Source organism: Diceros bicornis, chromosome 9, assembly GCF_020826845.1.
Source record: "Diceros bicornis minor isolate mBicDic1 chromosome 9, mDicBic1.mat.cur, whole genome shotgun sequence".
NCBI lineage: Eukaryota > Metazoa > Chordata > Mammalia > Perissodactyla > Rhinocerotidae > Diceros > Diceros bicornis.
In genome coordinates this window covers 10,864,910-10,884,360 of record NC_080748.1, presented here as the reverse complement: position 1 = coordinate 10,884,360, position 19,451 = coordinate 10,864,910, and the positions used below count along the sequence as shown (strand labels likewise).

At 36.1% G+C, this 19,451-nt stretch overlaps 1 protein-coding gene across 9 annotated transcripts in view; it reads left to right on the top strand.

Annotated features, from left to right (window-relative positions):
* LNX2 (ligand of numb-protein X 2) overlaps nucleotides 1-19,451 on the top strand; it is an 82,043-nt gene that overhangs the window by 33,775 nt on the left and 28,817 nt on the right. For 4 of the 9 annotated variants that reach the window (XM_058547913.1, XM_058547908.1, XM_058547912.1 and 1 more), the window contains 2 exons: nucleotides 8,343-8,370; nucleotides 8,559-9,074. In XM_058547913.1, coding sequence (XP_058403896.1) covers nucleotides 8,668-9,074 — 407 coding nt within the window. In that variant the 5' untranslated portion in view covers nucleotides 8,343-8,370; nucleotides 8,559-8,667. Of the gene's footprint in view, nucleotides 1-4,594; nucleotides 4,695-8,342; nucleotides 8,371-8,558; nucleotides 9,075-19,451 lie in introns of all 9 variants that reach the window. The other 5 variants (XM_058547909.1, XM_058547911.1, XM_058547915.1 and 2 more) reach the window with 3 other exon arrangements.

Genomic DNA, 19,451 nt, shown 5'->3' with positions numbered 1-19,451 from the left:
GGCATTTTATTTTGAAGGCTGTTTTATTTCTGATATGTCTGAATCTAAATAGTGAGTTACAATATAGTGAGGATTTTCTTTTAATTTTTCTTAGTATTAGAACTATATATAACTCAAACAACTTATTTTAATAAATTAGAAGGACCTCTGACAACACATGAGAATCATTCTGGATAAATTCCAAGGCTAATAAAGCTTTGTTCCCTGACCCTGACGCCATTGTCTATTTAGGTTAGTCTTGAAAAAGCATAGAGGTCTGGCCCATTCACTGATGGTCCTTTGAGTTCTGGCCCAAAGTCATTCTTGATCTGATAATTTTTATATTTATTAAGTTATAACTGGAACAAATTGAGCATCTTTAATATCTGTTCTTTTAATTATTGGTGTCACTGATTAGCTTGGAAAACTGCAGCATCGAAATTTCTTATATCTTGTCCATAGTTAAGATAAGGAAGTCTGGGAATCTTAATTATTAGTAATACCACCACTATAAAACATATCCTGACTGTGGTTTAGTTCCACTTCATTTGTTTTATTGTGTAGGTTTGATCACAGAATAACAATGTCCTGCTGACTTCTTTGCATTTATTGAGGGAAATAAGACTGAAAAGTTTGTTCTTTTTCTGTAGCTTTAGATGTTTTTTATGGAAAAATATAAGATTGACTCTGGAACAAAATCTGCCTTCTAAAACCGTCTATTTATACTACTATAAATAACTACTACAAATAAATATACTGTGCTTGCCTTAAAAAAAAAAAGCAAAGCAACCAACCATATTAGTCCTTCAGGTAGATGCAGCATCGTCTCCTAAATACCGCCATAACAAAAATACAGAGATGTTCAATTATATATCTAGCACTACTCTCTTATACATACACTTGTCTGCAAAAATAGAAATTTTCAGGTCAGGATATTTAGAGTGTTCAGTACTGTGAAGATCAAACAAAAGCAAAAAAGAAACACTCACACAACACCCTCCTGATAAACTTTGGATTTAGATCATCTTTATAGGAAACACAGTGCTGGATAACAGTAAAGAAAAATGTTTGTTCTATTTTGGGGGAAAAAACAGAATGTGTGCTCAAAGTGCATTTCTAGAATCATGGAATTTGGGGTCTATAAGTGACTTCAGAGCTTATCTAGTTTGGCCCACTGGTATATAGGTAAAGAAAGTGACAGTCTGGAGAGATGAAGTGTGAGCTGTGTGGCATGGTTATTAGTTGCAGAGCTGAGAATTGAATGCAGGCCTCCTGATGAGGAGTCCAGTGGAAGGAGCTTGGGCCACCCAGCACTTCAGCTTGTCTGTTCTTATCTACACCATCCTTTACAAGCATTAATCTAGTCATAAATTTGTATTATAATGCTTTGTGACTTGTAAAAGGTTTTTCTGGCAGTGTAACATTTTTAGCTTCACAGTAATCCTGTGTCATAAGCAAGAGACCATTTCTGTTTTACACAAGACGACGTTGAGATTTATAGATGTTTAAGTGCTGTGCCACATTACGATGTCACATTGCTAGTGAGTGAGTGGCGGGGCCAGATTTTGAACTCAGGTCTGTAACTCCACCATTAGGCTCTTTTGAGGCCCTTTACTCCCTTGGATAATTGAGAGTTAGTGGAGAAATTGTGATCCACAATTATAGAAATTAGACCTTGAAAAGACCTTGGAAATAAGAATCCATCAATCGCTTAAAAACAAATGTTTCCTAAATTTACTGTGTAAGAAGTTAAATGTTTGAAAGCTTTCATCCATTAGAATAAAATAGATTATTTAATTTATTAAAATCAGGGGCCAGCCCCGTGGCTTAATGGTTAAGTGTGTGCGCTCCGCTACTGGCAGCCTGGGTTCAGATCCCGGGTGCGCACCGACGCACCGCTTGTCAGGCCATGCTGTGGCAGCGTCCCACGTACAGCAACTAGAAGGATGTGCAACTGTGACATACAACTATCTACTGGGGCTTTGGGAGAAAAAGGGAAAAAAAGGAGGAGGATTGGCAATAGATGTTAGCTCAGGGCTAATCTTCCTCACAAAAAAAAAAAATAAAAGAATAAATGATTAAAAAAATAATAATTTATTAAAATCAGAGCCCTTGCCTTTCAATGTAATATAAAGAAGTTTTTAAATTATGTCCAGCAGATAACCATCACATGCAATAAAAACAAACCAATGAAAACTGCTGTAGTTCCCCTCACCAACCACCACGCATCTTTTATGTATAATGCAACACTTATGAATTTGTGACAATCTCTAAGATGTTTGCAATTGCCCCAACTCAGCTGGCTGTCGAGAAGAGCCCACGTGCTGTAGGAGTCTGTCTTCCCTGGTATAGAGTTTTTTCCACACAGGCGTTTTCTTATTGGTGCATGGATGTCTAGATATTGAGCTATATGGTAATGTTCAGCATTCCATATGATGTATTTCCTTTTTAAAATAGTTTTATATCAATTCTGTTTTTAAATTACTCTAAGGTAATATAATTTAGTATAATTTTTAAAAGTATAACTTTAGTATAACTCTGTGAGACTGCAGGAATTGCGCAGGTAATCCAGGTTGGTTTTTGCCTTTATCTTTTTGAAAAAACAGTTTTTCATTAGGGCCTAGTGGTTCAGAATTAGAAGAACTAAAGGTAGAAGGACATTTGAAATTTGTCAGTTCTCTACTAGCCACAATTTAACCTCCTTTTTATAGAATATTTAAGAGATTATTAAAGTTATCAAAAAACAATAACAGATATTGGGACTAAAAAGTAAATATGACATATCAGTAAGTATTTTAATGTATGTGAAAAGAACTAGAATCATAAGAATTTTAGAGCTAGATTTAAACTCCCTGTGTGTATGTGTGTGTGTGTGTGTGTGTGCCTGTGGTCAATTATTATTTAAGCAAAGCTGATAGTTTATAGACAGGAAGCCAAAGCACCAGAATATATATAATATACTAGCACATAGTAGACATTGGATAAACATGGTAAATGAAAGAATGAATTGTGTAGTGACCTAGTTACCCAGCTGGCATAGAGCTCAGAGCCTGAGTTTCAGAGCTTCTAGCATTTTTTGCTTAGCTTACTTATTTCCTGGATTATTAAATAGGGTACATTTAACTATAAGAAGCATATTAAGAATTTTTAAATGGTTTTTCAAATATTTCTACTTGCTAAAAGGGATAGGAGCTAAGTGTGCTGAATTAGTTTTATGTAGAAAATGAGAGAATTATAAACTATAAATGTGGAATTGTTAGAAACTATTTGATAGTTTTCCTAGTGACATGCAGTAGGAAATAAGTTTTGATTAATTTAAGAATAGAATTTATGTAAGGCTCTCATATTAATATGCTAAATATTTCTCTACAGCTAAATATCTGGACATGCTCCTTCCAGTAGGAAGAGCTCTAGGGAAAGAACTGTATTCGAGCTTTATTCCAGGAAAGACAGACTCCTTCAGGATAGGCTCATCTCAACATTTTGCCTTTTCTCAGTTTTTGTAATTTTTAAAAGTAATGTTGGTTATTGACTGGTACTTCTTGTGAAAGAAGAGTATTAGATTCCTTTAGTGCTCTGCACCAGTTGTTCTCAAAGTGTGACCCAAGACCCCCGTTCCCTTTCATTGAATCCACAAGGTCAAAACTATTTTCCCAGTAATACTAAGACGTTATCTGCTGTTTTCACCCTCATTCTCATAATCATCAGTGTCCAATAGAGTTTTGTGGAGGATACTTGAAATAGATTGAAAACAGAAGCAGATTTGAGACTCCAGATTTGCAAAAATGTAAAACAATGCCTGTCTTCTGACTATATTTTTTATTTTGAAAAAAAGTTATTTTTCATAAAAATGTTAACAAGTAATGGGTTTATTGTTTTATTAACAAATGAATATTTAACCATTTTAATTAATTAATTGCATTGCCATTTCAAGAACATTATATAAATGGAATAATATAGTATGCAACCTTTTGGGATTGGCTTTTTTCACTCAGCATAATTCTCTGGAGATTCATCCAGGTTGTTGTGCGTATGAGTAGTTCATTCTTTTTTATTGCTGCGTAGTATTCTATGATGGAGGTACCATAGTTTGTGTAACCATTCACCTGTTGAAGGACATCTGGGTTGTTTCTAGTTTTCGGCCATTACAAATACAGCTGCACAGGTTTTTGTGTGAACATAAGTTTTCATTTCTCTAGGATAAATGTCCAGCAGTGCAGTTGCTGGATTATATGATAGTTGCATGTTAGTTTTTCAAGAAACTGCCAGACTTGTCCAGAGTGGATAAAGGGATCCTTAAGTGTAAAAGTTTGACAACCACTGCTTTATACAGAGGCAGCTATCAAAGCTGATATGTAACATAGACAATAAAATTTTCTTGTGTTGATATCATCAAGTGGAAAAAAAACTTTTTTCTCAGACTTTTGAATATTCAAGGGAGTAATATCTTAATTCTTTGTTTATAATCATAGGGCAGGGTCCAATATGTTGATAGCTTTGCAGTGCCACAAATTAATGTGCAAGATTTTTTCCTGTATGTTTATGTAGCTATGTTATACATTTCATGCTCAAGTATGAGCCTGAGAACAATTTTTTTTGTTGCCTATCTGCCAAGAATTGGGAATACAAGAGATAAAGAAAATACTATCTTTACCCTCAAAGAAGTGAGAAGACAGATAAGCAAGCATGCAAATGCAGGAGTTGTTGAAATGAAGGTATGTGTAAAAAGCAGCAGGAACAGGGCCGGCCCCGTGGCTTAGTGGTTAAGTGCTCGCGCTCTGTTTCTGGCGGCCCGGGTTCGGATCCCGGGCGCGCACCGACGCACCGCTTCTCCGGCCGTGCTGAGGCCACGTCCCACATACAGCGACTAGAAGGATGTGCAGCTATGACATACAACTATCTACTGGGACTTTGGGGGAAAAACAAATAAATAAAATTATTTAAAAAAAAAAAAAAAGCAGCAGGAACATAAGGGAAGGGAGGTGCACCCAAGAGTAGGAAGGAGGCTGGTATGATTTGACAGAGGAGGTAGAGTTTGAGCTGAGACTTAAGGCGTGAGTAAGAGTTTGCTGGGGGGACATGTGAGGAGAGGGTATTCTTAGACTGTTGGCATTGATGAGTCAAAGGAACCATAGATGTTTCCCATCTAACCATGCTTTGGTGGTAATCCTTAGCACATCGTCTTTTTTCCTGGGCTGGATCTCCTAGGTTAGGGCCAATGAGGACTTTTTCAATCTGAATCAAAAATAACATCAAGAGAAATGATCTGAATAATATATAGTTTTGGAGTGTGCAAATTAATGGTGAAAAACCATAGCTCTTTTTGAGAGTCTTGATGATGCACAGGATATTCTTGTCCCATAAACCAGGAAGAGCAAGCATGTTAATCATAAGTGGAGTTAGGAAGTAAACAGCGTCTTATAATTCCCTTTCCATTGGACTAGCTATTTTTCAGGATATTATTTAAAATGTGTTGTAATATTCCCAACCAATTTAATAGTTTCCATCTCTTTATTATTCCTGGAATAATAACTAAACAGATAATGTAGTTTGTAAAGATACACATTATGCTACATTTTATCTTTATATTTTGGAAAATATTTAAGACTATTATTTATTTAACTTGTATTTTAATATTTCAAATTGTGCTTATAGAATATCTGAAATCAAAATTGTATATAAACATGGGCATATCCTCCTATATGGATAGATGTATTTCTGGTCACCTAAACGTAGCAAGAGTGAGCAAGCATATCATTCAGCATTTGTTGAGCTTCTCCCGTGTGGGAGGTCCCGTTTTTCAAGAGCTCGTAGTTTAGTGAGGGACAACAGTGTGAGAAGTAGTGCAAGGTGTTATAGTGGACCTGCGCACAAAGTAGAAATAAAACCATCTACCTGGGTGGGGAGTAGAGGAGGGGATTGGGGATTGGAAAAACAGGGTCAGGCTGCCATTGACCTTACAAAATTCATACACCAAGGCTTTCATGAAGTACCTTTCCTCTTTCCTATAATTACTTAATTTACTATTGAGTTATTTTACAGCAAGAAAAAAACAGATTTATCTTCCTTTTATCTTACTAAGTAATTATAAGTTATATGGCTTTGGACAAATCATAAAATCTGTCTGAACTTTTGTTTCTTTATAGTAATAGCTAACACTTACACAGCATCTGTTATCTTCCAGGCACTGTTTGAAGCTGTATATATACATATATATATATATAAACTTATTTGTTCTTTATATCAACCCTTTGAGATAGGCACTGTTATTACCCCCATTTTGAGAAAGAAACAGTAGTAAGGTCACATTTAGTAAGGTCACAAAGCTAGTAAGTGACAGAGCAAGGATCCAGGGTGTGTGCTCTTAACTACTTGTGTTATATGGCCTTTCAACTCTTTAATCAATGTTTAAATGCACATGTTAGTGATATACCCATGAAAAATTTTCACTTAATGTTTGTTTCATGGTAACAGAGGTATTTCAGGGCTGGAGATAATGCAGTTGTTATTTGGTGTTTTAAATGGGAACATGTTATTTTTTCCTCATGAAAAGATTTTGTGATAAAATGAAAATAATCAAAGAACTAAAAGTTATTTAGAGATTTAGAAAATAGCTAAAATATAAATGCTTTCTTAGTCATTATGTGGGAGGCTAGAATTGCAGTGTATTTTTCCAAGGAAAAGAAAAATTAGAATAAACACTATCACAAACAAAGAAGAGCAAAGGATATATGAATTTTCTTGCTAATTGAGTAGGAAACAAGAATCTATAGACATTCTGTATTAAAATGCCTAGGTTGAAGCTGTCTGCCTGACTGAGATAAAGGATGTTTCTTTCCTTAATCTCACATACCTTGCACTCACATTTAAAAAGTTGTGATGCTCAGAGGGTAAAGAACAAGCCCCATGAGTTACAAAATGCAAGAAGTGTTTGCTCTCTTAATGTTGGTACTGATAGTTTAGACCACAGGCTGCTATCATTGTTATTTTATTAAGTAGTTTTTAAAAACACAATTTATCTTGCAGTCAGCCATCCCATCTGAATCTTGTCCCACCCCCTCGTAATTCCTGGCAGTTCTTGTTAAATCTGCTAAAATGTTAATATGCTTTTTATAATAAATGCTCCAAATAAAATAGCAAATACATATATGTCATTGGAAGAGAATTTTATCATTGAAACAAATGCTAGTAGTGTTAACATGGTGTCCAACTCTTTCTGTTCTTGTGGCAGGGACGCTACATTTTATAATTCCCCTGCCCTGCATACATTTTCTTTGCCTCAGATATTTTGACCTGTTTCATATTCCCTGACTGTGCCGTGCTCCCTCAAGCCCCTGTGACTTCGGTGAAATGCCCTTGTCCATTTTTCTCTCTGGCTCATGCTTCCTGTGACAACTCAGCAATCCATGTTTTTTCCTCTTTTGAAAGTATTTCCGGCCACAAAGCCAAAATGAGTTAGATGCCAGTTCTCCTCATCTTTCTCTATATTTACATAGCATCCTGTGCGTAACTGTCTTAGAATACTTATTACATTGCATTTTAATAATGGGTTTTCTTAACTATCCTCTCCCTGCCTCTCCTCTGTCCTTGTTCAGTGTTTGGCACATATAGAGACTGTAAATATCAAGAATGAATATAGACAGCTACTGCCTTTGGAGTTGATTTTTTAACCCCTGGTGCTCTAGCAGCAAGAAGTATGGGAACCCTTATATGAGGGGAGCATTCCTTGCTAGCCTTGCACTAAACTGGAGGAGGCTGTTGTAAGAGTCTTGTGTTGGAGAAGAGACACAAACACACACACACACAATTGCTGCTCCGAGTAAGCAAGAACAAATGGAAATGTGGAATAATATGAGGTGAAATTGAAATTTATAACATATCTTATCTGTTTCATTGAATTATAGCAAGTTTTTTCTTTTAATGGCATAAAATAGTATTGCACTTTATGGAGTTTGCACAGATGTTATTTGTATAGGCTGTGCAGATTTATCTTTCTATAATCTGTTATATAGAGAGAGAATATTCAAATCATATTTTGAAATCCATTTTTTCCCAAACATTGCAGAGCAAAGGTCATTTTTTTAATAGACTCTGAATTATCCTTGAGACTACATTTCAGACACGATCTTAGGTATAGTACTATAAATGCATAAAATCCGTCAGAAGCAAAGAACCATAACTGGGATAGCAAATACAAATATATTACATAATATACCTCAAATTGCATTATTAGCATGCTATGTAGAGTAAGTGGCTTTAAAACTACCATTGAGCAGTGAAGTATTTGGGGATTTCAGTCAGTAAAACAACCTGTTTCTTATGTCACACCATATAATATATGGCATCTTTGCTTTTAATCACAGGTTCTTTCTTCACCAAGAACTTGGCAATGTAAGTCATTCTTCTTAGCCAAAAAGTAAATTAGTTAATTTCATTTTTATGAATAATTTATTACCTCATCTAAATTTTAATTTTTTACTAAAAAAGAAGTTAACTGGTAATATTATGTTGATACTATTAGCTTATCTTGATTGATATTAATTACTTTTTGGGGTTTTTGTTTTGGTTTGTTTATCCAGAAAATCGGACCTGTTTTTAGTCAAATACATCACTGTCTTTTAAAGGCAACCAAACCTTAAGTGGAAGTCTAACATATGAAGATAGAGAAACTGCTTCAGTTGATTCAAAATGGGAACAACAAGTGATGAGATGGTCTCTGTGGAGCAGACCTCCTCCTCCTCCTTCAATCCTCTGTGTTTTGAGTGTGGCCAGCAGCACTGGACAAGAGAAAACCACTTATACAATTACCAGAATGAAGTGGACGACGACCTGGTCTGCCATATCTGCCTTCAGCCTCTGTTGCAGCCACTAGATACTCCCTGTGGACACACATTCTGCTGCAAGTGCCTCAGAAACTTCTTACAAGAGAAAGATTTCTGTCCACTGGACCGGAAGAGACTTCACTTCAAGCTATGTAAGAAGTCTAGTATTCTAGTTCATAAACTTCTGGACAAATTATTAGTTTTATGTCCATTTTCTTCAGTGTGCCAAGATGTAATGCAACGCTGTGATCTGGAGGCACATCTTAAAAACAGGTAAGCAAAAAATATGAAAAAAAAGAAAAAGGTTGATCAAACAAACAAATAAAACTTGATAAAAAATACCAAGGCATCAGTAAATAAGTGGACAAATCAAATACAGGAGAGATAATAAATAAGTTGTATAGAACAGTATTTAAAATTATTATTTATCAAAAACTACAGTGAGGAAGTATCATTTTATACATATTTAATATTTTTGCTGGTATAATAAGCTGTTATATTCACATGGGTAGCAGGATGTAATGATAGACTCTTTTTGCAAGGTACTTGGGCAGTTTGTTTCAAAAACTGTAAATGTAAATATCCTTTTATCTAGCTTATTATCCTAAGGAAAGAATCCAAAAGAAGGAAAAATTGTGTATAAAGAGGTTCACTGCAACACTGGGCATAGTTCAGTAAACTAGAGTCAATAGAATTACTTAACAGTCGAAGAAGGGTTAAAAATCTGACAGTACATCAATGCAACGGAATATTATGCAGCCAATAAATGATAATTTTGTTGCAACATGGAAATGAGTGTACAGGATTTTATTTGCTAAGATCTTGTAAAGATTCTCTGTACAGGAGCTAGACTGAACAAGAACTAGGGTTTGGAAACTTTAAAACATTTAGTGAGGATTTTTGTTCTACTAATAAAAGCTGTTTAAAAGGTTAAGTAATTTATTTAGCTGATTACTTAGTGAGTTTTATAATTTGACTTTTATAAAAGACTTGATCTTTAAAATTATTTATACCCTTAGGAAAGGTTAAAATACATCTGTTAGGCCTTAAGTAGGTAGAATCGTGTAAAAGGATAGAAATAAACGTATTGCTTTCTAAATTTCAAAGTTAAGCCACTTGTGTGGTGTAGATCTGCAGTAATCTTGATTGCTGTGAAAAACCATGCATAGTGTACAATATATTGGATTTAGAAATAGTAGTATAAGTCTGGTATAGAACAGCTTGTTATTACTCACATATAAAATCATAGAATTGAAGGAGATTATCTCATCTAATCCCCTCACTTTATAAATCAGGAAACTGAGTCACAAAGATTTAGAGGTAGTTAATGGTATAGTTAGACTTAAACTTCAGTATTCTATTTACCATTCTAATATGCTGTGCTGACTTTACCACAGGTCGAATTATGTTCTTTACTACTATGCAGTACAAGCTTCATATACATATTCATTCTGTTCTAAAATATCAGTGTTATAAAATGAGTGTACTCATTAGAAATAATTTAGATAAATGAGAAAGAACAAGATGTTATTAAAATGTCAGAAACATGAAGATTTAAAGAGAAATTGCTTGAATCTAAGCTGTATTATCTAAAAATAAGAGCTAAGAAAAAAGTGTAGAATAAATATATAGACTTTTGAAACTGCATGTCATCTTGGGTTTTTGTATATCTTCAATCACGAGCAGGCATAGAATCTGAACATGACAGCAGAGACCTCCTGGAAATCGACCCCAAACTTTTGAATAAACTAGTCTGGATCAGGCCTAGTTATGGCTGAGGTTGAAGAATATTTTAAGCTTTTCTTATTTCTCCCAGTAGAATGATTCTTTTTAGGGGATAGATTTCTTTTGTGACTCTTTTATGAACGTCAGTTATGGGATGTTAGAGGAATTGAACAAAGTCTCATTTCAGTTACTAATTATTTTGATAGCAGTGAGATAAAAATTTCACAAATTTTTAGGAATATTCACTTAACTAAAATGCATGCAAGAATCTAATATGTAGTTAAAGTATATTAGTATTTTCTATCAAGCTATTTATGTTGTTGTAAAAACTTGGGAATTGCAAACTATTGTTTCATTTATAGGTTGATAAAGGCTAAGCAATTATGTCCAGTTGAGGGTTCCATTTTCCAAGTGTGCTCATTGAGTTACTAATTTAATCATTTCCAAAGTGTCTTAGGCCTATATTGTGAAAGATAAATTGAAAAAGGTGAATGATTTGAAAAGATGGGTGACCTGCTTGATGTAAACAGCTAAGAGTGGCTTGATTATAAAAAAATAAAAAGGTAAATTATAATTTTTATATCCTGTTTGAACAGATGTGATGAAAAGCCTGACCTTTCTCTAGCCTCTCGATTAAAAATGTTGAAATTCAGGGGCCGGCCCGGTGGCGCAAGCGGTTAAGTGCGCGCGCTCCGCTGCGGCGGCCCGGGGTTCGCTGGTTCGGATCCCGGGCGTGCACCGACGCACTGCTTGGTAAGCCATGCTGTGGCGGCGTCCCATATAAAGTGGAGGAAGATAGGCACCGATGTTAGCCCAGGGCCGTCTTCCTCAGCTAAAAACGAGGAGGATTGGCGGATGTTAGCTCAGGGCTGATCTCCTCACAAAAAAAAAAAAAAAAAAAAAAAAAAAAAAAAAAAAAATGTTGAAATTCAGGCAGAAATGGATATTATCCAACACTCAACCCTAAATAATATTGTTCATTTGTTCATTCAGTAAATACTTATTTTCTACTGTGTGCCAGATACTGTTCTAGCTGTTAAGTAGTTGCTGCAAGCTGATAGCAAGTTAGAATCTACTGCTGAGTTGTAAATTCCTTTAGGGCCAGGACCATGTCTTTACTAGTCTTTGAATTCCCTTGCCCAAAATTGACACTCATCTAATGTTTGTTTAATTAAATTGTTAGTCTGTGTTCTGGTTATCCATTGCTGAGAAACTAACCACCCCAAATATAGTGACACAAAACAACAAGCATTTGACTCTGCTCATGGATACTGTGAGTCAGGGATTCAGACAGAGCACAGCAGGAGTGACTTGTCTCTGTTATGTGATATCTGGGCCACAGCTGGGGAGAACTTAAAGCCAGAGATTGCAGCAATTGGGACTGGAGATGGCAGTCTTGGAAGCCATACTTCGAAGATGGCTTCTTCATTCGCAAGTCTGGCACTTTGACGGAGACAACTAGAGGCATGGGCTCAGCTTGGGCTTGTCAAGTGAAGAGCCTACAGGTGGCCTTTCCAGCATGGCGGCCTCAGGGTATTTAAAGTTCTTAACATGGCACTCAGTGTTCCAGTGAATAAGGCAGAGGCCGCATGGTCTTGTATGATCTAGCCTTGAAGTTATATAGCATCCTTTTTGCTGTTACTCTGTTTGAAGTAGTTATAAGATCACCCAGATTCAAGGGGAGAGGACGTAGGTTTCCCTTTGTGATGGGAGGAGGTCAAAAAATTTGCAGTCATGTTACAAAACCAACACAAACCAACAACAGGGGTGATATCATGAGGCACAGAATATGATTATTATGACTGTGGCATCTCTGCACACAATCTCACTCATTTGTTAGAAATTGGTAAGTATCATTGAAATTCACAGAATTTCAGCATCAGCAACAGTGATTCATTGCATAAGAGTTATATGACTGTCATGTGCCTTTGTTCTTGAATTTTTAGGATTTGGAAATCTCTAAATTATTAGCAGAAATACGGCGTTAGGAGTAGTTTGCATAAATCTGGTAATTTTGAGTCTAAGATTACCTTTCCTATTAGAATGAAATTTTGCTCTTAAAAAATTTGCTTCAGGGGGCCGGCCCGGTGGCCCAAGCGGTTGAGTGGCGCGCTCCGCTGCACGGCCCGGGGTTCGCCGGCTCGGATCCCGGGAGCACACCGATGCACTGCTTGTCGATCTATGCTCTGGCAGCGTCCCATGTAAAGTGGAGGAAGATGAGCATGGATGTTAGCCCAGGGCCAGTCTTCCTCAGCAAAAAGAGGAGGATTGGCAGATGTTAGCTCAGGGCCGATCTTCCTCACAAAAAAAAAAAAATTGCTTCAGTTTGAGAACAGCTGACATTTTCTCCTACGGCTAAAAGTAACACATTTATGAAAAGCAAATGTGTTTTTAAATAAAGTTACTAGTTATTAATTGATTATGTATTAGTAAAACAATGAAGAATTTAAAAAACATAGTAAAGTGCCCCATCTTTGAAAGGAGAACTAAAGCCTTTAAAGAATATTCTGTATATGATACTAAGCATATAACATTTTAGTAATTTGTGAAAATCTGTGAAGCAACATGAACTATAAAGCATTCCTCCTCCCCTTCTCTCCCCCTCATCCCTGCCTCATCCTCAACAATTAAACATTTAAAGCTTATGGTAATTGTAGGGGCCGGCCTGGTGGCGTAGCGGTTAAGTTCGCGCGCTCTGCCTTGGCTGCCTGGGGTTCGCAGGTTCAGATTCTGGGCGTGGACCAGCGCACCACTTGTCAAGCCATACTGTGGCAGTGTCCCATATAAAAGTAGAGGAAGATGAGCATGGATGTTAGCCCAGGGCCAATCTTCCTCAGCAAAAAACCGAGGAGGTTTGGCAAGGAATGTTAGGTCAGGGCTAATCTTCCTCACACACACAAAAAAAAAACGCTTATGGTAATTGTAAATGTTAACTTTTTTGTTAAATTGTGCATTTGTGTCCTAGTTTATGGCAAGATTCAGAACCATTTTGCTTTTTCTCTGAAAACTTACAAGTATTATGAAAGGTTTATACAATGTAGAGAAAACCTTTAAAGAGGTCTTGCCATTGAGACCTTTTCTAGTTCATCAAATGGTTTCGAAGCCTTTAGGGGTCAGGGTAGGCTGAGGCAAAATTGCTCTTAAAAATTCACATTTTAGCTTGGAGGGAAGTTTCTGTTTGGCACATTCTTACCAGCATTCTTTTCTCGTGTATAATGTAAAATGAAGATATCTATTTGCAAATCATATATCTGATTACAGTCTAGTATTCTCAGGGCATATAAAGAATTCTTACAACTCAACAAAAAGTCAAATAATTCAATTTTAAATGGACAAAAGATTTGAATAGATATTTCTCCAAAGAAGATATGCAAATGGCCAGTACACACATGAACACATTAACATTATTGGTCCATTTTTATAATGGATTGTTTTGTCTTTTTGTAAGTTTTAAGTATTCTTTATATATTCTGGATACTAGACTCATCAAATAATATGATTTGCAAATATTTTCTCTTGTTCCATCTGTTGTCTTTTCATTTTCCTATATCCTTTGAAGGACAAGCAAGTTTAATTTTTATGAAGTCCAGTTTATCTGTTTTTTCTTTGTTTGCTTGTGCTTTTGTTCTCATAGCCAAGAAAACATTGCCTAATCCAAGGTCATGAAGATTTACACCTGTTTTCTTCTAAGACTTTTATAGTTTTAGCTCTTACATTTGGTTCTTTTGATCTATTTGAATTAATTTTGATTGGAAAACATGCTGTGTATGATTCAGTCCTTCCGATTTTATTGAGGCTTTTTTTATGGCCTACACATGATCTATCCTGGAAAATGTTCCATATGTACTTGAAAAGATGTGTATTCTGCTATTGAGGGATAGAGTGTTCTATACATGTATGTTAGGTCTAGTTGATTTATAGTGTTGTTAAAGTCTTATTAAAGTCTCTTATTTTCTTGTTCTTATGTCTAAGTGTTCTATCCACTATTGAAAGTGGGGTATTAAAGTCTTAAACTATTATTGTTGAATTGTCTATTTCTCCCTTTAATTCTGTCATTTTTTGCCTCATGTCTATTGTTAGGTATGTTTATATTTATAAGTGTTATGGCTTCTTGATTGAACCTTTCATCCTTGTAAAATATTCTTCTTTGTCACTAGAAACAATTTTTGCCTTAAAGTCTGTTTTGTCTGAAATGAATATATCCTCCTAGCTGTCTTTAGGTTACTATTTGCCTGGTATATCTTTTTCTGCCCTTTTACTTTTGACCTATTTGTGCCTTTGAATCTGAAGTATGTCTCTTGTAGACAGCATGTGATTGGATCCTGTTTTTCTTTTTAATCTATTCTGCCAATCATCAACTTTTTATTGGAGTGTTTACTTCATATATATATATATTATTATTTTTGTTTTTATTTTTTTTTGCAGAGGAAGATTCGCCTTGAGCTAACATCTCTTGCCAATCTTCCTCTTTTTGCTTGAGGAAGATTCGTCCCGAGCTAACATCTGTGCCAGTCTTCCTCCATTTTGTATGTGGGTTGCCGCCTCAGCATGGCTGCCGACGAGTGGTGTAGGTCTGTGCCCGGGAACTGAACCTGGGCTGCTGCCACAGGGCTGGCCCCCTCATTTATATTTAGCATAATTACTGTGAGGTAGGATTTATGTCTGTCATTTTGCTATTTGTTTGTATATATCTTATTTCTTTTTTGTTTCTCTATTCCTCCATTTCTTCCTTCTTTTGTATTCATATATATTTTTTAATTATTCTCTTAGTGGTTGCCCTGGGGATTACAATTAACATCTTAATTTATAACAGTCTAGCTTGGATTAATACCAACTTAATTTCACTAGTATACAAAAACTTAGCTCATATATAGCTCCATTCCTTCCCCCTCCTTTGTGCTATTATTGTTATACAAATTACATCTTTATGCATTGTATGCCCATCAAAACAGAATTATAATTATTGCTTTGTGTAGTTGTCTTTTAAATCAGATAGGACAAAAAAAGAGTTATAAACAAAAAATACTTTTATGCTGTCTTTTATATTTATGTGTGTAGTTACCTTTACCAGTGCAATTTATTTCTTCATGTAGACTTGGGTTACTGTCTAAGGTCCTTTCATATCAGCTTGAAGGACTTCCTTTAATATTTCTTGTAGAGGAGGTCTGCTAGCAGCAAACTCTTTTTTTGTTTATCTGGGAATTTCTTCATTTTTTTCTCCTTTGTTTTTGAAGGATAGTTTTGCTGGATATAGACTTCTTGGTTGACAGTCTTTAACTCTTTGAATATGTCATCCCATGGCCTTCTGGCTTCCATGGTTTCTGAAGAGAAATCAGCTGTCAGTCTTACTGATGATCACCTCTGTGTGATGATTTACTTCTCTCGTGCCACTTTCAAGATTCATCACACTTGGGAACTTTTCGGCCTGTATGTCTTCAAATACTCTTTCTGGCTCTTTCTCTCTGTCTCCTTGTGGGATTCCCATTATGCATATGTTAATAATACTCTTGATGGTGTCCCACAGGTCCTTGAGGCTCTCCTTTTTTCTTCATTCTTTTCCTTTCTGTTCCTCAGACTGGATAATCTCATTTGACCTATCTTCAAGTTCACTGATTCTTCTTTCCACCCGTTCAAATCTGCTATGAATTCTCCTAGTGAATTCTTCATTTCATGTATTGTATTTTTTAACTCCAGAATTTCTGTTTGGTTCTTTATTATAACTTATATTTCTTTATTGATATTTTTATTTAGTGAGACATCATTCTCATATTTTCCTTAGGTTCTTTAGACATAGTTTCCTCTGTCTTTTGAACACATTTATTATAGCTGATTTAAGTCATTGTCTGATAGGGCCAGTGTCTGGGCTTCCTCAGGGACAGTTTCTGTTGACTGCTTTTTTTCCTGTGTATGGGCCATACTTGCTTCTTTGAATATCTCTTAATTTTGTATTGAACACTGGACATTTTAAATAATATAATGTGGCAACTCTGGAAATCATATTCTTCTGCCTCTCCAGGATATGTTATTGCTATTTGTTGTTGTTGTTTGTTTGTTCAGTGACATTTCTAAATTAATTCTGCAAAATCTCTGCTCAGATTACAGGTTAGCTAATGATTGGGTAGAGAATTCCTTAAATGCCTGGAAACAGTAAATCTCCCAGTTTCCCAAGGGGCTCTGTATGCATGGTGGGGCATACCTTCAACACTCAGGCACTTGACAGTTTCAACTTAGCCTTCATTTCCTCCTTTCACAGAGCTTCAGTGTTAGCCAGAAGTGAGAGCTTAGGGCTTTCTCAGTTCTTTCCTGTGCATGCACACAGCCCTAGATATATCAGAACCACTGTGGACATTTCATTCCCTAGCTTTTCTTTTTAAACTTTTTAATAAGCCTTTTGTTTGCTCACCTCAGGCAGCCATAATTTTAAACACTTACCTCTGATTTTTTTTCAACAGATGCCCCCAGTGAAAAGGCTGTTTTCACTGGGTGAGCTCCAAGACAAGTCAGATAAAGACGGCCTTGTAAGTGGGGTCTTCCAGGAAACCAATGAATAGGTCAATTAATGACAATTCTCTAGGAATCGGGCTTTGAAGGCGTTCCAGTCTGCCCCTCCAATGGCTGCCAGACTCCTGTTTCCACTGTGATTGTGGGCCGTTGCTTTTCCAGGCTACTGGGGAGGTGGGAATGGGAATAGATCAAGTTCAAATGCCACATCGCTCACTGTTATTACTGAGATTCAGCCATATTTTCTTGAATAAATGCTCTTCAGATTGCTACAGAGCTTTAGCTAATTTCCAGAGCTCAGAAATTGTTGGTTCTGACAGTTTTTGCCAGTATTAGCATTGTTTTATGGGGGAAAGGCTTTTCATATACCTTTAATCTACCATTTTCATTGATGTCATTTGAATTGATTTTTGCATATTTTAATCCGTAAATATTTTTGTCATTTTTCTTGGTTCTAAGAGGCTCATGTTCTTTGAGTTTCATTAAGTACCTAGCATTGTGCTGGCACTTACCATGCATCATTTTATTTCACTTCTTCTACTACTGCTACCACCACTACCACCACTAATACTAATACTAATAATAATAATATAGTGTGTTCTGTTACACTGTATGTTTCCTAATGTGAATCATTGTTATATCAGGGAATAACAGGATGCCACTATATCATAAATCAAGTTCATGTGTAATTTGTCCTCCGTAAGGAGAGCCAGAATAGTGGAAATGGATGTATAACCTTCAGCAGGAAAGGAAAAGTCCCTCAGTTGGGCTCTGGCTGCTGCAAGAGCCTCTTGGTTTTATTTAAGAAAATTTAAAAACACACCCACATGTAGAAATCCCTCTTTAGGGAGGTACAACCTTCAGCCTATGGCAGGTCACAGTGCCTCCAGTGCCCTTTTTAAGGGCAGCCCACTGTCTCAGAGCTGCACTTCCATCTGCATTGTCTGAGCACATGTCTACCCTGCTCTAGTTAAGTGTTGCATGTATTTCTATTCTATTGTTTTCATTCATTTTTAATATCCCCTCTATTAGCCTCATGCTACACTGATTTACCTGCTTGAATTACCCAAGTTACAGCCCCTGATACTAACTGCATTTGTGTTATTATTGTTAAATGCTCCATTTAAAAAGATGCATAGGTTTTTGTTGCTGTTTGTGATTTTTGTGCGTGTGTGTGAAATTTTGGTTGAACCTTATTGTTTGTTAGTCACCATATAAATGCCTCCCTCCACCTCTTGTGCCCACCCCCCACCCCCCTTGCCCCTGGTAACCACCAAACTGTGATTTTTTTGTTTTTTAACGATCACTAAGGCCTTTCACTAACATTCTGTGATTGTGTTTCTAGGTACAAGTTTGCAGAACAAATTCAATTTATGTTTTCTTGAGGCCTAGAAAAAGAACACCAAAAGAATAAATTTAGTATGATATAGTGGAAAAAGCAAACATCTTTGAAATCAGATCTGAGTTTGTTTGGATTTTGGCTCTGCAATAGAATAGTTATATGATGTTGGCTTAGTTAAGTTTCAAGTTTCCTCTTTGTAAAATGAGGGTAATAGAGTGGCTGTGAGGATTCGATGAAATACTCTATAAAGGTCTTTACACTGGCACAAATCAGACACTCAACAAATGTTGGTTTCGTCCTTTTTCTTTCAGTTCCAAGTGTTTATAAACTTAAGGGATGACAGCTGTGAGCTGTGTGTGGTCATGATTGTTTCTCTATCCAAGCCTGCTCTGATCTACTCATTCCCTGATAGTCTTTTATAAAAAAATAGTTTTATTGAGGTATATTTCACCTACCATAAAATTCACCTATTTTTAAAGTGTACAATTCAGTGATTTTTAGTATATTCACAGAATTGTGTAACCATCATCACAATCTAATTTTTAGAACATTTTCAACACCCCAAAAAGAAACCCTGTACCCATTAGCAGCCGTTGCACAGGTTTGAATGGTCTATCTCAGTCTTCTTGTTCCCTTAAGCCCTGTAATTTTTAGTGTGCAGTTTTTGTAGAATGTATATGTTGTGTTAACAGAAATCCTTGTATTATAGTCTGAGCTTTTGCCCTGGTCACTGAAAGTGTTCTTTCTAAGGTCACCATGACCTTCTAATCAAACCAACGCTTTTGGTCCGTATCTTATCTGCCTCTTTTGTGGCATTGGACTGTTAGCCATGTTCTTTGTTGACACTCTTGTCTCCCTTACTTAGTGTGAAGTCTTTCCCTCATAGTCTCCTCCTATCCAGTTGTTCTATCTCAATCTACTTGGCTAGTCCACCCTGTTTAAAGATGGGTGTTCCTGAAGGTTCTATTTATAACCTTCCTCCTCTAATGCTGGATAAGATCATTCTTCCATATCTTTACATGATATCATTTTTAATATCTTTAGTTCCTGTTAACAATTTGCTAGCCCATTGGGAATTTAAG